General features: G+C 46.0%; 1 protein-coding gene across 2 annotated transcripts in view; it reads left to right on the forward strand.

Annotated features, from left to right (window-relative positions):
* Positions 1-17,852, forward strand: part of VMP1 (vacuole membrane protein 1) — a 150,556-nt gene that overhangs the window by 58,337 nt on the left and 74,367 nt on the right. For both annotated transcript variants that reach the window (XM_081346612.1, XM_081346613.1), the window contains one exon: positions 9,318-9,485. In XM_081346612.1, coding sequence (XP_081202738.1) covers positions 9,318-9,485 — 168 coding nt within the window. The remainder of the gene's footprint in view (positions 1-9,317; positions 9,486-17,852) is intronic.

Raw genomic sequence — 17,852 nt, forward strand, 5'->3', positions numbered from 1 at the left:
TTCAGGTCTTCCCACAGTTCATCTATCACCACTTGGAGGCTGGTCATGCTCTTCTCTCTTCTGTGTTTCCCAGCATGATGGACTTGCCTGTAGAGCTGAGTCTTCACATCATGTGTCTGAAGTACACTCATCCTAGGGCAGGCTAGAAAGTTGAGAAAACATCTCCGAAGAAGGTCCACGCAGACCATTTATTGCCAGAAAACACAACACAGATACAGGTGGTCCCCAACTGATGGCCACAGTCGAGCTAAAGATTTACGTTGCTAAGCGAGATAGCACTTGTTAAGTTAGTCGTGTGGTTGTTAAATGAATCTAGCTTCCCCAATGACTTTGCTTGTTGGGAGGTTGCAAAAGCGGATCACGTGACAGCGGGGAAATGCAACCGTCCTAAGTCCATGGCAGTTGCCAAGCCGTCTGGATTTTGATCATGTGACCTCAGGGACCCCACAGCCCTAAGTGTGAAAAATAGGTCATAAGTCGCTTTTTTTCAGTGGCGTCGTAACTTCAAACAAGTCACTAAACAAATGGTTGTAAGTCGAGGACTTTTGTATTGGGTTTTTTTTTGTAGGGTTTCCTTTTTTTATTTTAAATTGTTGTAAACCAACGAGAGTCACGCTGGTGAGATGGGCAGCTACATCAATCGAACAAAGTGATAAATTTCCCATGATGCTGTTTGCAGGCCTGTTAGAACAGAGGCCTCACATTTGCGGTGTTTCAGTGTTGTATCTTTGAACTAAAGTCAGGGGTAGGCAACCTTGGCTCTTTTATGACTCACGGACTTCAACTCCCAGAATTCCTGAGCCAGCCATGCTGAGGTGAAAGGGAGAGGTTTCCAAGCTGAGCCAGGCTGGCTCAGGAATTCTGGGAGTTGAAGTCCACGAGTCATAAAAGAGCCAAGGTTGCCTACCCCTGGGCTAAATGAATGGGAAACCAGTTACACTTAGCAATCATGTTACTAACTTAACAATTGCAGTGATTCACTTAGCTGGCTGGCTGGCTGGTATGAATGTGTGTTGTTGCTGGGGTGGGGGTTATTATTTTATTTTTATGACTTTTTATTTCTTTCATATTGTGCTTTTCTGCCTTGTGAGCTGCCTTGAGTCACCGCCACGTGCGAGCAGGCGGCAGTATAAATTTTCTAAATAACATAAATAAGTAACAATTATCTAGCTTAGCAATGAACATGTCGGTCTCAGTTGTGGCCATAACTCAAAGACTACCTGTCTTTAAAAAATTAGTGAAGCTGAGGGAGAAATGTGAATTGCTTTTTTCTCTTTCTCTCTCTCAGAAAAGTTAGAACTGGTGGCCATCCTTTCATGTTAAATGAGAGCAGATCCAGAATTGATAAAAGCTTCTGGACACAGTGCAGTTGGCTGGTTTGAGACATGGGGATGGCCACCATCTGAGGTGATCTTAAACCACAAAAGATCAGGTTGTCTAATAAGCTTGATGGTTGCCTGCTATTTTCAGAACCAGGCAGTAGATGTGGGAAAGGCCCTCGGCTCTCCTGCCCATATATGTCCTTCAAACTATTGTGTTATTTAGTTATGAGTCATCTAGAAGAGGCGGGCTATAAATATTTAAATTATAATGAGTCAAGGATTCATCTTAATGCTTTCACCCTTGCCCTACGTTAGGTCAAAATCTCCTTGAAGCCCGTGCAACCTTTTCTCTTTCAAAATCCAGAACAAATCTCTCCCCTTTCACTTTTCTTTTTTTTTTGGGGGGGGGGCTACTAATTTCTCCAGGAAATGGACTTTAAAAGTTGACACATTGCTAGATCCATAACTGCGGTTCCTTCCTCAATTGAGTTTAGGTTGCAAGTTCTTTGAGGCAGAAAGCGTAGAGTTAATCTGTAATCGGCAATTGATGTGGGTGCATAGAAGTGGTTTCACAGACATGATATAATGGCAGGTGATCATTGTTTTTTTTTTAATGGGCACCAGGCTCTCCTGAACTGGGTGCTTTCAGACGGGTGGACTTGGGTTCCCAGATTTCTCCAGCCAGTCTGGCAGTGGTTGATAATTGTGGGATTTGAAACTTTCAAATCTGCAGATCTGCCAGGGTGGGAAGACTTAAGGTGCCGTAAGGAATCCAGTTTGATACGTCTGTCACAGCATGAGTCGTTCTTCTGTTAGGCAAATTCACGTTAAAAAAAAGATGTTGAGACTCTAGAAAGAGTGCAGAGAAGAGCAACAAAGATGATTAGTGGGTGGAGCCTAAAAAATACAAAGAACAATTGCAGGAATTGGGTATGTCTAGTCCAGTGAAAAGAAGGACCAGGGGTGATATAATAGCAGTCTTCCAATATCTCAAGGGCTGCCCCAAAGAAAAGGGAGTCAAGCTATTCTCCAAAGCACCTGAAGGCAGGACAAGAACCAACAGATGGAAACTGATCAAGGAGAGAAGCAACCTAGAACTAAGGAGAAATTTCCTAATAGTTAGAACAATGAATCAGTAGAACAACTTGCCTCCAGAACTTGTGAATGTGCCATCACTGGAGGTTTTTAAGAAGAGTCTGGACAGCCACTTGCCCATAATGGTATATGGAAGGGGTCTTCAAACTTGGCGCTTTCGCTAGGCTGAAACAGGAAATAAGATTTGTCCCATGTCTGGAACTAAGCAAGTGTGTTCTGAATGCTCAACAAACATTTAACATAGATATATGTATAGACATAGATAGATAGAGATAGAAATAGATATAGATATAGATAGATAGATATAGACAGACAGACAGACAGACAGACAGACAGACAGACAGACAGACAGACAGACAGATAGATAGATAGATAGATAGATAGATAGCCGTGAACTATAGATAAATATTGGACTAGAAGATAATGTATGAACTGCTCATGAGAAAAGCAAACCAAATACAGAATAAAACCAGAACTCCACACTTATCCAGCCTTCTTGTGGCTTCGACTGGTAGATCAGCAGCTGCCACTTGTCTCCGTACCGAGCCATATGGCAACCTATTTTTGAAACGGTGGTGTCCTGGGAAACCAGAACTGCCTGGCCTAGGGGGATCTGCTCTTGAGGAGGCAAAATTATTTGCAATTGGGCTTTCCACATTTCACATTTTAAGTTGAGAGCAATCCAGGTCGACTTCTTGTTTTCTGTCCAGGGATAACTGCTATATGATAATTCTGTTAATCTTAAGTACAATAATAGGAAGTGTCCATCATCAGTACATCTTGCAGACATTTCATGACCAAGCTAGGTAATATCATCAGTGCTAGAAGGGAATGGGGTTTGCAGGAAGGAGGAGGAGGAGGACTGTGGGTCCTTGAAGGGAATGGGGTTTGCAGAGGAGGAGGAGGAGGAGAACAGTGGGATTTTGGTTTTCTTGCTGATGTTTCATGACCCAGCTAGGTAACATCATCGCTGTGGGAAGGGAGTGGGTTTGCAGAGTAGAGGAGGAGGAGGAGGAAGAGGAGGAGGAAGAGGGGGAGGAGGAGGACTGTAAGGTCCTTGAAGGGAGTGGGGTTTGCAGAGGAGGAGGAGGAGGACCATGTGGTCTCTTGAGTTTGGTTTTCCTGCTGATGTTTCATGACCCAGATAGGTAACATCACAGCTGTGGGAAGGGAGTGGGGTTTGCAGAGTAGAAGAGGAGGGGGAGGAGAAAGAATACTATAAGGTCCTTGAAGGGAGTGGGGTTTGCAGAGGAGGAGGAGGAGGACCATGTGGTCTCTTGAGTTTGGTTTTCCTGCTGATGTTTCATGACCCAGATAGGTAACATCATCGCTATGGGAAGGGAGTGGGGTTTGCAGAGTAGAAGAGGAGGAGGAGGAGGAGGAGGAGGAGGAGGAGGAGAAAAAGGAGTACTGTAAAGTCCTTGAAGGGAGTGGGGTTTGCAGAGGAGGAGGAGGACTGTGGGGTCCTTAATGCTCTCTGAGCTTGGTGGTTTTCTTGCCGACCGTTTCATGTCCCAACTAGGTAGCATCATCCCTGCTAAGAGGGAGTGAGGTAACACTGATGGTGTTACTTAATTGGGTCATAAAATGTCACAAGGAAACCCACCAAGCTCAGACAGCACCAGGGACCCCACACAGTCCATCCCTGAGCTACAGATATTCTCTTGTATTAGTAATAGGACTCATAGAACAGAGAATTTGTGTCTCAAGATTCAACGGCACCAAGGTCCTCACGGTCATAGAACTTTCTGACAGGATTCCTATTAGATCTTCCCCATCGCATTTTAAGATCAAATCTGGGCAGATTGCCGTCAGTCAGCTGGACTGTAGAAAGAATTGGGATTCGCTCCATTGTTTATCCGGATAGGAAAGTGGAAATCTCAGACAATATGGAACTGAAAGAACTTATCTCATGTAGAGACTTGAAGGGAGTGACTGAGTGAAGGAGGACTTGGTCTCCATCAGAAGATCTTCATCCAATCTGGGCCTGCCCGAGTCGGAAGGGACCTTGGAGGTCTTCTAGTCCAGCCTCCTGCTCGAGCAGGAAACTCTTATTGCCAACGTTGCGACAAACTGAACTAAAGCCATTTTCACTTCATCTCGGTTGCCATGTATTTAGTTTAGAAGAAAGGAGGTGTGTGTGTGTGTGTAGTTTTCAGTTAGCCAAAACAATTCAAATGCGTGGGAACCAAGGTCAGTGCTGATAACACTTTGGCGGGCTGGAGAGCTGGGAGGAGAGCCCGCGTTTTATCGGTGAATGTGATTTTATGACAACTAAACTGGGGTGGGAATTGCAGCTGATACTGATACTGATGAGCCTTGGTGGAGCAGTGGGCTAATGCCTCCTTAAGTAACACCAGCTGCCTGCAATTAGTGCAGGTTCGCATCCCACCAGGCTCAAGGTTGACTCAGCCTTCCATCCTTCCGAGGTAGGTAAAATGAGGACCCAGATTGTTGGGGGCAATTAAGCTGACTTTGTAATAATGCCGCTTGGGGTGTGTGTGAAAGCCCTAATAAGCAGGCATATACATAGAATGAAGGCTACTGCTAAGCTTGTAAGCCGCCCTGAGTCTTCGGAGAAGGGCGGGATATAAATGGAATTTTTTAAAAAAATAAACAAGGGGAGGGGAATTTAGTTTTGGGTTCATCTTTGTACGTGCCAATATTTTGTAGCCAAATAAAAAATTTTATTTTATTTTTATTTTAATTCCATTTATATCCCGCCCTTCTCCGAAGACTCAGGGCGGCTTACAAAGCTTAGCAGTAGCCTTCATTCTATGTATATGCCTGCTTATTAGGGCTTTCACACCCCTCCCAAGCGGCATTATTACAAAGTTAGCTTATTGCTCCCAACAATCTGGGTCCTCATTTTACCTACCTCGGAAGGATGGAAGGCTGAGTCAACCTTGAGCCTGTTCTTTAATGTTTAAATGTTTTAATGTTCTTTAATGTTTTAATGTTTTAATGTTCTTTAATGTTGAGCCTGTTCTTTAAGCCTGTTCTTTAATGTTCTTTAAGGAAGAAATCCTTGCCTTGGAAGTTCTTTTAATTGGTCTCATCTGCCGGAACCAGGACATCTGTCCTGTTTCAGACAAATGGCGGCCCAATCTCTTCTTAAAAAATTCCAGTGTTAGAGCATTCACGACTTCAACACAATTTCTCTCTTTTAAAATATCCCCGCCAACTCCCCATAACTGCTCAGATGCTGCGCATCCACGGCTGGGCCCGTCAGAATAATAGAACAACAGAGTAACAAAGTTGGAAGGGACCTTGGAGGTCTTCTAGTCCAGCCCCCTGCTCAAGCAGCAAACCCTATAACATTACAGACAAATGGTTGTCCAATCTCTTTGTTAATCAACCCATCCCACCCGCGTGTTGGAGTACCCACAACATCTGGAGGCAAGTCGTTCCGCAGCTAACGAGAAGGCTGGCTTGGGCACTCAACAGTGAGAAACTGGTGAAGCGGGCACAGCAGTGCCTGCATTTTGTGCGTCGCATGAGAAAAGCACATCTTCCTTCCCCTGTCCTGACCACTTTCTACAGGGGGACAATCGAGAGCATCCTGTCATACAGCATCAGAGTCTGGTTTGGAAGCATTCCTGCTTCGGACAGGAAGGTGGTGCAGAGAGTGGTGAGGACGGCTGAAAAGACCATTGGCAGTTCCCTTCCTCCCATCCAGGACATGGCACAGAAGCGTTGCTTGAGCAGGGTCCGCAAGATTGTCTGGGATGCTACATGTCATCTCCATGACCTGTTTTCCTTGTTACCTTCTGGGAAGTGGCGGGGGGCTTTGTTGTATCCAAAGCAGAACATCCAGATTCAGCCATAGTTTCATTCCATACAACATCAACCTTGTGAACTCTCAAGCTGCTTCCTTCCATTACATATTCAAGATGGACAGCGTTTAATATTTAATATTAATATTTATTTGTTAGGTATATGCAAGGGTATGGGTCTATACGTGTGTTGTATATGGTATGGTTAGCGGGCAACTAAATTTCATTTTTGATGTGTGCCGTTGTGCCCACAGTAAAAAAAAATGACACAAAAGGTTATCTTATCGTATTGGAGAAAATACAGGCAGTCCTCGGCTTACGACCTCAGTTGAGCCCAACATTTCTGTTGCTAAGCAACACGATTGTTAAGTGAATTTTGCCCCATTATACAACCTTTCTTGCCAGAAAATCAGGAAACAAGTCATTGGAAGGATCTCTCTCTCTCTCTCTCTCTCTCTCACACACACACACACACACACACACACACACACACACACACAACCTCGACCTTTGCTGTAAGTCAAAATCTAGGATACTCAGAGGAACAAATAATTTGTCCCAGGCTTGCCCCCCCCCCAACGTTGTGATGACCTCATGAGTGACTGTTGGACAGGCATTTGGGAGTCATCGTTCCCGGCTGAAACTGGCCAAGCAAAAATAAAATTCTCATGTAAGGTTGGGATAGAAGAGTGAGTCCTTAGTCACACTTTCTCCTTGTCTTTGTTTGCTTTTATTGCATTTTATTCTTCCTCCTCCGTTTATCTCCCCAGCCTTTCTATAGGAAGGAAGGTAGCTTTGGCCACAGGCCAGGGCCTCCCCACCACCCCCGCAGTGCTGCCAGCACAACCTCTGAGTCATGGGGGGGCAGGCAGAGGTGGGGAGGGGGGAAAAAAACCCCTGAAAAATAGCTCTCCAGAGACCTTAGCACAATTCTGCCTTGTAAATTAATGGAAGGAGACGACATGCCTTTTGTACTGTGGCTGGACTCCAGCGAATTGTTTGGGGAGTGTGATGGGAACTGGAGTCCAACGCTGAGGGCACTCTAGGTTAGGGCATGGGGTTATAACGGGAACTTTGTTTATTAGGAGTCCTTGGTGCTCTCTGAGCTTGCTTCTTTCCTTGCAGATAATTTCATTACCCAAACTAGGTAACATCATCAGTGCTAGAAGGACGTGGGGTTTGCTCGCAGTTTAGAATGAGAATAACAGAGTTGGAAGGGACCTTGTAGGTCATCTAGCCCAACCCATTGCCCAGGCAGGAGACCCTATACTATTTCTGACAGATGGCAGTCCGGTCTCTTCTTGAAAGCTTCCAGTGATGAAGCTCCCACAACATCTGAAGGCAGTCTGTTCCCTTGGTTGATTGTTCCCACTGTCAGAAAATTCCTCCTTCTTTCTAGGTTGAATCTCTCCCTGATCAGTTTCCATACGTTATTCCTTGTCTGGCCTTCAGGGGCTTTGGAAAATAGGTTAATAATAAGAATAATAATAAAGTTGGAAGGGACCTTGGAGGTCATTTAGTCCAACCCCCTGCTCAGGCAGGAAACTCTATACCATTTCGGACAAATGGCTGTCCAGTCTCTTCTTAAAAACTTCCAGTGTTGATCCCCTTCTCTCTGTGACAGCCCCTCAAATATTGCGACACTGCTATCATGTCTCCCCTGGTCCTTCTCTTCACTAGACTAGCCATGCCCAGTTCCTGTAACCGTTCCTCGTATGTTTTAGCCTCCAGTCCCCTAATCATCTTAGTTGCTCTTCTCTGCACTCTTTCTAGAGCAGGGGTGTCAAACTCACAATGTCACGTGACGTGTCGCGACGTGTCGCGACTTTTTTCCCCCATTGCCAGCAATCGGCTGGGGGCGATTTTGCTATGATGCATCCAGCCCACGGGCCAGCAATTTGACACCCCTGTTCTAGAGTCTCGACACCTTTTTTGGAGTGCGACCAAAACTGGATGCGGTAATCTAGGTGTGCTCTTACTAAGGCTTTATACAGTGGCATTAGTACTTCACGTTTTACATTCTGGTGTCTTTCCCTGTCAATTTTGGCGTGGATGGTCTTAGAGATTGGCTCGGGTGTTTAATGTTGGCTTCTTTGGCAGTTTCTTGACTGGCGTGTTGTTTACTTGATTGTTGGCCTGATCTTGACCTTGGAGTAAATCTACTCTGATCTGGGTGCTGATTGCTGGTGGAGAAGCGCTTGAGTCTTTTTGTTCCCTTTTTGGCTAATTGATTGTCTCTTTTGCATAGTCCAAGGGTAGGCAACCTTGGCTCTTTTATGACTCGTGGACTTCAACTCCCAGAATCCCTGAGCCGGCATGGCTCAGCAGGGAAACCTCTCCCTTTCTCCTCAGCACGGCTGGCTCAGGAATTCTGGGAGTTGAAGTCCACGAGTCATAAAAGAGCCAAGGTTGCCTACCCCTGGCCTGGGCCTAGGCTGCTTTATGACTCGTGGACTTCAACTCCCAGAATTCCTGAGCCAGCCATGCTGAGGGGAAAGAGAGGTTTCCAAACTGAGCTATGCTGGCTCAGGAATTCTGGGAAATTGAAGTCCATGAGTCATAAAAGAGCCAAGGTGGCCTACCCCTGGCATAGCTTATGGTTATTGTTAATTTTTTTTAATTTTTTTTATTTTAATTCCATTTATATCCCGCCCTTCTCCGAAGACTCAGGGCGGCTTACAAGCTTAGCAGTAGCCTTCATTCTATGTATATGCCTGCTTATTAGGGCTTTCACACACACCCCAAGCGGCATTTTTACAAAGTCAGCTTAATTGCCCCCAACAATCTGGGTCCTCATTTTACCTACCTCGGAAGGATGGAAGGCTGAGTCAACCTTGAGCCTGGTGGGATGCGAACCTGCACTAATTGCAGGCAGCTGGTGTTACTTAAGGAGGCATTAGCCCACTGCTCCACCAAGGCACCAAGGTTAATGTCTATTGAGGATGTTATCTAGCTGGGTAATGAAATGTCTCAAGACAGCAGGCATGCTCAGAGAGCACCAAGGACCCCTCATTTCAGCTCTGAGCTACAAATATTTTCCTTTATTGTTTATTTATTGCAAATGAAATGGATTGCCACCGGTGGTTGAATTCTGCCTCCCCTGCCCTCTTCTTCCCCTCCGCAGGGCCCACATATAGCGTCAGTGACACTGGCGGCTTACGAATGTAACTCGGTGAATTTTCCCGAACCGCCCTACCCGGACCAGATTATCTGTCCCAGCAAGGAGGGAGTGGAAGGATCCATTTCGTTATGGACCATCATGTCCAAAGTCAGGCTGGAAGCCTGCATGTGGGTAAGACTGACACAAATCCTCTCAAGTACACGTGCTATAACATACACACATACACAAAAGCAAAGAGTAAGGGACAACAATAGGGAAAGGGAAGAGCTGAAGAACCGAAGAAGCTTCTTGCACGAGAAGTGAAACGTCTTCAAGGAAAAAACAAACAAAGGAAGTCCAGTTGCCTCTTGAAAAAGCACCTTTGGGATATCTTAACTCTCATGGTCTCTGGCTTCTTTGAAATGTGGCCCCTCCCTCTTAGGAATCCAGACAACCTCCCATCACACTGAGGTTCAACAAATTCGCCTGGCCTACAGATAAATCGGGCTGAGAGGCTTTTGCATTAAATCAGGGGTAAGCAACCTTGGCTCTTTCATGACTCGTGGACTTCAACTCCCAGAATTCCTGAGCCAGCATGGCTTAGCATGGAAACCTCTCCCTTTCTCCTCAGCATGGCTGGCTCAGGAATTCTGGGAGTTGAAGTCCACGAGTCATGAAAGAGCCAAGGTGGCCTACCCCGGCATTAAATGGTCGCTGAGTTTCAGCTGCCACCAGGTAGTAGACTGGAACTGTGGAGACTTGAGTGAGAAACAGGACTTTGGAACGTTCCTCATTGAAATCGAGCCCAAACATTTAATTCTGAATGGGCTATTATGCGGGCTATTATGCGGGCTCTGAATCTCAGTGTGTGCATTTTTTATTTAATTGGATGGACAGGTAATCCTGGACTTAGAACAGCTCATTTAGTAACTGTTCGAAGTTACAACAGCGCTGAAAAAAGATGACTTGTGACTGTTTTTCACACTTATGACCATTGCAGCCTCCCCCACCGTCATGTGATCAAAATTCAGATGCTTGGCACACGTGACTCACATTTATGATGGTCGCAGTGTCCCGGACTCACAGGATCCCCTTTTGCGACTGTCTGACAAGCAAAGGCAAAGGGGGGAGCCAGATTCACTTAACAGCCGTGTTGCTAACTTAACAACTGCAGCGATTCGCTTAACAGCTGTGGCAAGAAAGGTCGTAAAATGAGGCAAAATTCACTGAGCCACTGCCCTGCTTAGCAGCAGAAATTTTGGGCTCACTGGCTGTCGTAAGTCACACTTAGAAAGAAAGGTGCACATTGAATCAAGCCTTAGCGACAGAAATTTTGGACTCGGTTGTGGTCGAAAGTTGAGGACTGCCTGCATTCCTTGCACTGAGGCCATGCCGATGTCAGGGTCCCATCACGCATTGTTTGAGGTGTATTTATTTGTGCGCTCTTAACCGAGAGCCACCCCTGGGGCTGCCACAGGCTCCTGCGTAACGGCTCTGGAGAAGGAAGGCAAGCCGCAGCCAAAACAAGCGCAGTAATTGGAATTTTTTCCCCCCGATTTCTCGGGAGTCTCCTTCACAGGGCCAGCCGTGCAGAGAGACGCCTTCCAAGAAAAATAATAATAAAAAGAGCTACAAAATGTTTCGGCTACTACCGGAGAAGTGTGTGTGACTTGTGCTTCCCCCCCCAGGGGAATCTCTTGTTATCTGATGTCACAACATGTTTTCTGCTTGGCTTTGTTGACCGAGGCTTAAAAGCCCGCTTGCTTCTTTCCTGTGAGCTAAAGAGGCTGGCCGGTGACCCTCTTGATGTTTTTCCCCCTTTGTCCTAATTAGAGTTGGAACTGGAGAAGCCGGCATGCCGTGTGTGTACTCACACCCATCCACAGAGCACATGCACAGTGTTGTCGTTCTTGCTTCTGCCCAGCAGGCTAGTTCCCAGTGGGAACACGTGGCCAGCAAGAGATTTATTGATTGATTGATTAAATTTATGTGCTGCCCATCTTTCTCTCTACCGAGAGATTCTTTGGGCTGCTAAATAAGTAGGCTTCCCATTGGCTCCTACACATTTATTTATTACATTGATATGCTGCCCTTCTCACCAGTAAGGCAACATATATGTTGGCATCACCTGCAACAGATTTGGAAGGGACTTCCTGGAACATCTCCAATGCTCTACAGAAGTGCAGAAAAACCAATTAAACCACTCTTTGAGAGATGTCTTTTGTTAAAAAAAAACAACAACAACAACCTGGAGAACCCACAGAATATTACCCATCCAACTAGCTAGCTAGCACTGATGACATTAGCTAGATTGGTAATGAAACGTCTACAAGAAAACCACCAAGCTGTGAGAGCACCAAGGACCCCACTCATCCAACTGTTGGTTAGATCAGGGGTCCCCGACTTGTGGGCCACAGCCTGCTACTGGGCCGTGGCTGTTGGCCACCAGGCTGCGAGAATGGCTGGCGCCACTCACGCTAGCACTGCCATGTGGGCGCTAGCAACCCTGTGTGTGCATGCGCACAGGCGCTAGGGCTGCCAACAGCATCATGCAGGCACTAGTGGGACATTTGCGCATGCACATGGGCACCAGCGCCACTGCCAGCACCACCATGCGTGCCCGGCTCACATGGTCATTAAATGAATTGAGCTTCCCCCTTGGCTTTGCTTGTCAGAAGCCAGCTGAGAAGATCACAAGTGGGGAAATCACATGAGCAGGGAGGCTGCAAACCATTGTAACTACATCCTGCTTACCAAGCACCCAAATAATGATCACATGACTCCGAGGATGCTGCCATGGTCATAAGTGCGAGGACCAGTCGAAATTCACTTTTTCCAGTGCAGTTGTGACTTTGAACAGTCTAAATGAATGGTTGTAAGTTGAGGATTACATGTATAGCAATTGGGGCCAAAGTGAGCCTTCTCTCCTCCTCCTCTTCCATATACAGGTAGTCCTCGACTTACAGCCATTCATTTAGTGACCATTCAAAGTTACAACACTGCACCACAAAAAGTGACTTCAGTCCGATTTTCACATTATGACCATTGCAGCATCCTGTTGTGATTCCTCGCCAGCTAGTGGATCTGGCAGCTGAGTCTGAGGAATCAGAGGAGGAAGAGGAGGGGCCTGGAGTGACATCAGAGTCAGAGGAAGGCTCTGAGGAGCTCCGAGACTTACAGTCGCACGAGGAGCCTGGCCCCTCTACTCGCGCTCAGGCTGAGACACAGCTGTGCTGGGAGCCTGAGTTGGATAGTGATGAAGAACAGTTGGGACCAATCCAGGATGCATGAAAGCGCAGGCAAGAGAAGCGAGTAGGACAGAGGAATGCAATGGGGCAGCTCCAAAGGCAAAGGAGAAGGCATTAGGAAGCCACCCTTGGCTGAATTATAAAAGGGAAGGTGTGGGAGGTGCTGGTTGCCAAAGGCAACCGTTCATGTCGAGGATGGAGTTTCTGTGAACTCTGCTTGTTTCCGTTGGACATTGACTCAGGTCTGTGAGAATAGAAGGGGTTTGAGTTTTTCTTGCGGTTCCTGCCTGCTTGATTGGAAGAGGGGTTTCTCCTTGTGAGCATAACAAGGACTCACGTAGGCTGGGACAGAACACATCCCCATGGTCACGTGATCAAAATTTGGGCGCTTGGCCACTGGCATGTACATATGACGGTTGCAGTGTCCCAGGGTCAGGAAATCAACTTTTGCGACCTTCTGACAAAGTCCATGGGGAAGCCAGATTCACCTAACAACCGTCGTACTAACTTAACAACTGCAGTAATTCACTTAACAACCATGGCAAGAAGTGTCATTGAGTGGGGCAAAACTCAACAACCGTCTTGCTTAGCAACCGAAATGTGGGGCTTAATTGTGGTCATAAGCCGAGGACTTCCTGTATGTATCCAATCTGCTTTCAGCAGCATCTTTTGGCCATCAAATCCCACAGGGCAATCTGGACATTGCAACATGGGCTGCTTCTCCTTTTATCCATGGTTTGCTCTGGTGTCCCGTGAGCGTCACCCAGGTTAAAACCAGAAGAGAAATTTCTTCTTCCAACCAGCAGTTTATTCTTTAGCTGAAATATGCCCCACCTTGTACTGTTTTCGCTCACCCTTTTACAAATAGATGTGATAAGGATGACAAATCTCCTCCAAGAGAGCGGCTTGGTGGGCTTCTGTTGCAAGGGAAGGTGGAGAAGAAAAATAATATCTTTTCTGCTGAAAGGCTGAGTTGGATGTTGTCACCGTGACTCAGAAGTTGAAGCTGCAGCTGGGACTCTGTTTAATGTCTGGGGAAAAAAGGATGAGGGCAAGCACATTTTCGAAACAACTTCCCCAGAATTGAAAAAGAACATTTGACAACAGACACAACTCACAAGTCACAAACAAAGAATCTGCAGCTCCTGGGTTTTTTTTTCTAGAGAGCTTATTATTATTTATTTATTAATTCGGTTTATATACCGCCCTACTCCCGAAGGACTCAGGGCGGTTTACAAGGCAAAATTTAAAAACAATACAATATAAAATTAAAATTAAATTAAATTAAGTCTAGCCCCCCAAAAATTAAAATCACAATTTAAAAACATTAAAACCCCTCAGTCCAGGCCAGATAGCTCAAAGAGCCAGGTTTTTAGGTCCCGGCGAAATGAACGAAGGTCGGGGGCAGTCCGGAGTTCCGTTGGCAGTTGATTCCATAGGGCAGGCGCGCCCACAGAGAACGCCCTCCCCCTGTGGATCGCCCGTCGGCAATCCTTGACCGGTGGTACCCTGAGGAGGCCCTCCCTGTGGGAGCGCACAGGACGATGGGAAATTGACGCTGGCAGCAGGTGCTCCCTCAGATAATCCAGGCCCATGCCATTTAGGGCTTTATAGGTCATCACCAGCACCTTGTCTGGGCATTTTTAAAAATTTGACAAATAACATTTATGACCGTTGCAGCATCCCCAATGGTCATGGGATCAAAATTCAAATGCTTGGCAACTGGCTCGTATTTATGACGGTTGCCGGGTCCCCAGGGGTCACGTGGCCGCCTTTTGCAACCTTCTGACCAGCAAAGTCAAAGGGGGAGCCAGATTCACTTAACAACCGTGTTACTAATTTTAACAACTGCAGTGATTCACTTAACAACTTTGGCAAGAAAGGTCATTAAAATGGGGCAAAATTCACTTAACAAATGTCTCACTTAGCAACAGAAATCCTGGGCTGAATTGTGCTTGAAAGTCGAGGGCTACCTGTAGAATATTTATAGCTCAGGATTGAACTGTGGGGTCCTTGGTGCTCTCTGAGCTGGGTGGTTCTCTTGCAAACGTTTCATTGCCCAACTAGGTAGCATCATCAGTGTCTGAACACCACTGCACTGATGACGTTACGTAGTTGGGTAATGAAACGTCTGCAAGAAAACAGCCAAGCTCAGAGAACACCAAGGACCCCACAAATAAACTGCCCATTAGAGATTGAGGTGACACAGTCCTTTCTTCTTGGTCTGATGTTTTGAACACTGGAATGGGACAAAAGATGGTGATTAAATAACAAATGGAGCAAACCATCTAAGTTTATTTATCCATTTGATTTATTTACCACGTCAGTTTCACAAGGGAAAGAACAATATTCTACCGTATAATTAAATCTATAATAAAGGCAGTCCTCGCCTTACAATCATAGTTGAGCCCAAAATTTCAACAAACGGTGCAGCATCCCCTTGATAATGTGATAAAAAATTGGGACGCTTGGCAACTGACTCGTACTTACGACAGTCACAATGTCCTGGGACCATGCAATCCCTTTTTGCCACCTCCTGACCAGCAAAGCCAATGGGGAAGTCAGTCAGTTTCCCTTAACAACCATGTTACTAACTTAACAACCGCAGTGATTCCCTTAACAACTGTAGCAAAAAAAGGGTCGTAAAATGGGGCAAACTCGCTTGACAGCTGTCTCACATAACAACAAAAAATTGGGGGCTCCGTTGTCATAACTCAAGGACTACCTCTAAAAATAAAGGTAGAGAAATAAATGTACACCAGTTGCTGTGCCCCAAATCCTCACCCGTGACCCAAGTTGGGTGGCTTTTAGGACTCCAGAACCAAGTCTTGAAGTACCTCCTGGGAGGTCTGCTGTAACCTTGAACAGTCACTAAGCGAGGACTACCCGTTTTGCTTTCTTCCACCCAAATAGGAAGCTTTTGTCACTCCTAATGCAAACAGGTGGATACATCTGCTCGTGGCAAGCTCTGCCTCCTTCCGCTGAACCTCCACAGCCAACTTTTCACTTGTTTGTAGTGGGTGGGCCTGGTTTATTCCATTCAACAGCCAGCGCAGAAATATAACCAGTTTCAAATCCCTTGTTCACCTAGGCCAGGGGTAGGCAACCTTGGCTCTTTTTATGACTTGTGGACTTCAACTCCCAGAATTCCTGAGCCAGCCTGGCTCAGCTTGGAAACCTCTCCCTTTCCCCTCAGCAGGGCTGGCTCAGGAATTCTGGGAGTTGAAGTCCACGAGTTGTAAAAGAGCCAAGGTTACCTACCCCTGCACTAGAGCAAACTGCAGTAGAGTTTGCCTGCAATAGCAATAGCACTTAGGCCAGGGGTAGGCAAACCTTGGCTCTTTTTATGACTCGTGGACTTCAACTCCCAGAATTCCTGAGCCAGCCTGGCTCAGCTTGGAAACCTCTCCCTTTCTCCTCAGCAGGGCTGGCTCAGGAATTCTGGGAGTTGAAGTCCACGAGTCATAAAAAGAGCCAAGGTTTGCCTACCCCTGACCTAGGAACACCTGAGCACAGGTGACGACGAACCGTCAGGTTACCTAACAGTGAAAATTTAGAGCCTCCAAATTTAGACGGCTCCAGCTATTCGCTCTTTGCTAAATGCTCTAGCAGGGGATCTGTTTCATGGCGTCATGTGTTCTCTGTGCATTCTGTTTTGCATGTGACTGGACAAATTCAGGGAAAGTTCATTTTCAGTGCAACCTTTTTTTAAACCCCCCCCCCCCCCGCTTCGGTTAGCAACACGAAGCCAAAAACAAAAGGCTTCCTTTTTTTTTTACAGTGGAAAACACATTTGTTTTCCCTTAGTTTTTTTTCTTTCTTTTTTTTAAATGACATCATCAGAACCCAAGAAGCTGCTGCAAATTAATTGCTTAGCCAGGAAGAAATAAGTCGTTTTCTGGCTCCTTTCTCCAGCTTCTCTCTTCCAGATTTCCACCCATTTAAACCAATTTCTTTTGTGTTCCCTGAAAATAAACGTTACTAAGAGGGGGGCTGCTTCCTCTTTGCCTCACAGAAAATGCCTCCATCAATCCTGTAGAGCCAGCCACGGTGTGACAAGGCATTCACTTAAAATATATATATATATATATATTTTTCACAAGTTAGCATTCCCAAATGTTCTGGGAAAGCATTTTTTTTCCAGAATCCCCAATCAGCATGAAGGAAGCTGGATTAAATCAAGGAGAAGCATAGAGGATTTCTTTTCTTGTTTTTATTTACAAGTACTCCTCGACGTACGACCTACAGTTGAGGGCAAAATTTCTGTTGCTAAGCGAGACATTTGTTAAGTGAACTTTGCCCCATTTTATGACCTTGCTTGTCACGGTTGTTAAGTGAATCGCTGAAGTTGTTACTTCGTTCAGTGAATCACTTTGCTGGTCAGAAGGCCGCAAAAGGCGATCACGTGAGGCCCCCCGGGGACACTGCAACCGTCACGAATATGAGTCAGTTGCCAAGTTTCTGAATTTTGATCACGTGACCACGGGGATGCCGCAAAACGGTCATGTGAAAAATGGCGATAACACTTTTTTTTAGTGCCGTTGTAACTTTGAACGGTCACTAAATGAACTGTTGTAAGTCGAGGACTCCCTGTATTTATTAAATCTGAGTGTCACCCGTGTCGCTGTGAGGATACGTTCCCTTGGTACACTCTCTAGAGCAGGGGTCTTCAAACCTGGCCCTTTTATGACTTGTCCACAAGTCATAAAAGGGCCAAGTTTGAAGACCCCTGCTGTAGAGAATCAGTCAGATTTTTACCTGGCTAGTCCTCGACCTACAACTCTAATGGAGCATGCCCATCATGGTCGTAAGCCACGAGGGTCATAAAATCGATTCTTTGATGACCTTTTTTTGCAGCAGGTGTTATGCCAGGGGTCTTCAAACTTGGCAACTTTAAGACTTGTGGACTGCAACTCCCAGAATTCCTCAGCCAGGAGACACTGAGTTCTAGTCCTGCTTTAGGCATGAAAGCTGGCTGGGTGACTTTACGCCAATCACTGGAAGACAAGGGGTTCTAATCCCGCCTTAGCCGTGAAAGCCAATTGGGTGATTTTAGGCCAATTACTGGGAGACAGTGAGTTCTAGTCCCACTTTAGGCATGAAATCTGGCTGGGGGACTGGGCCAATCACCAGGAGACAGTGAATTCTAGTCCTGCCTTAACCACGAAAGCCGGCTGGGGGACTTTAGGCCAATCACCTAAAGTTGTTTTGGATAGGTTGTATTTTTTTGTAAAAATAATAAAGCAGGGATGCAAACAAGGAAACAAAAATATTCCTGGGAAAAATCCCATTGGTATGCGACATTGTTTTG

Source organism: Vipera berus (genome assembly GCF_964194415.1).
Source record: "Vipera berus genome assembly, chromosome: 1".
NCBI classification, from domain to species: domain Eukaryota; kingdom Metazoa; phylum Chordata; class Lepidosauria; order Squamata; family Viperidae; genus Vipera; species Vipera berus.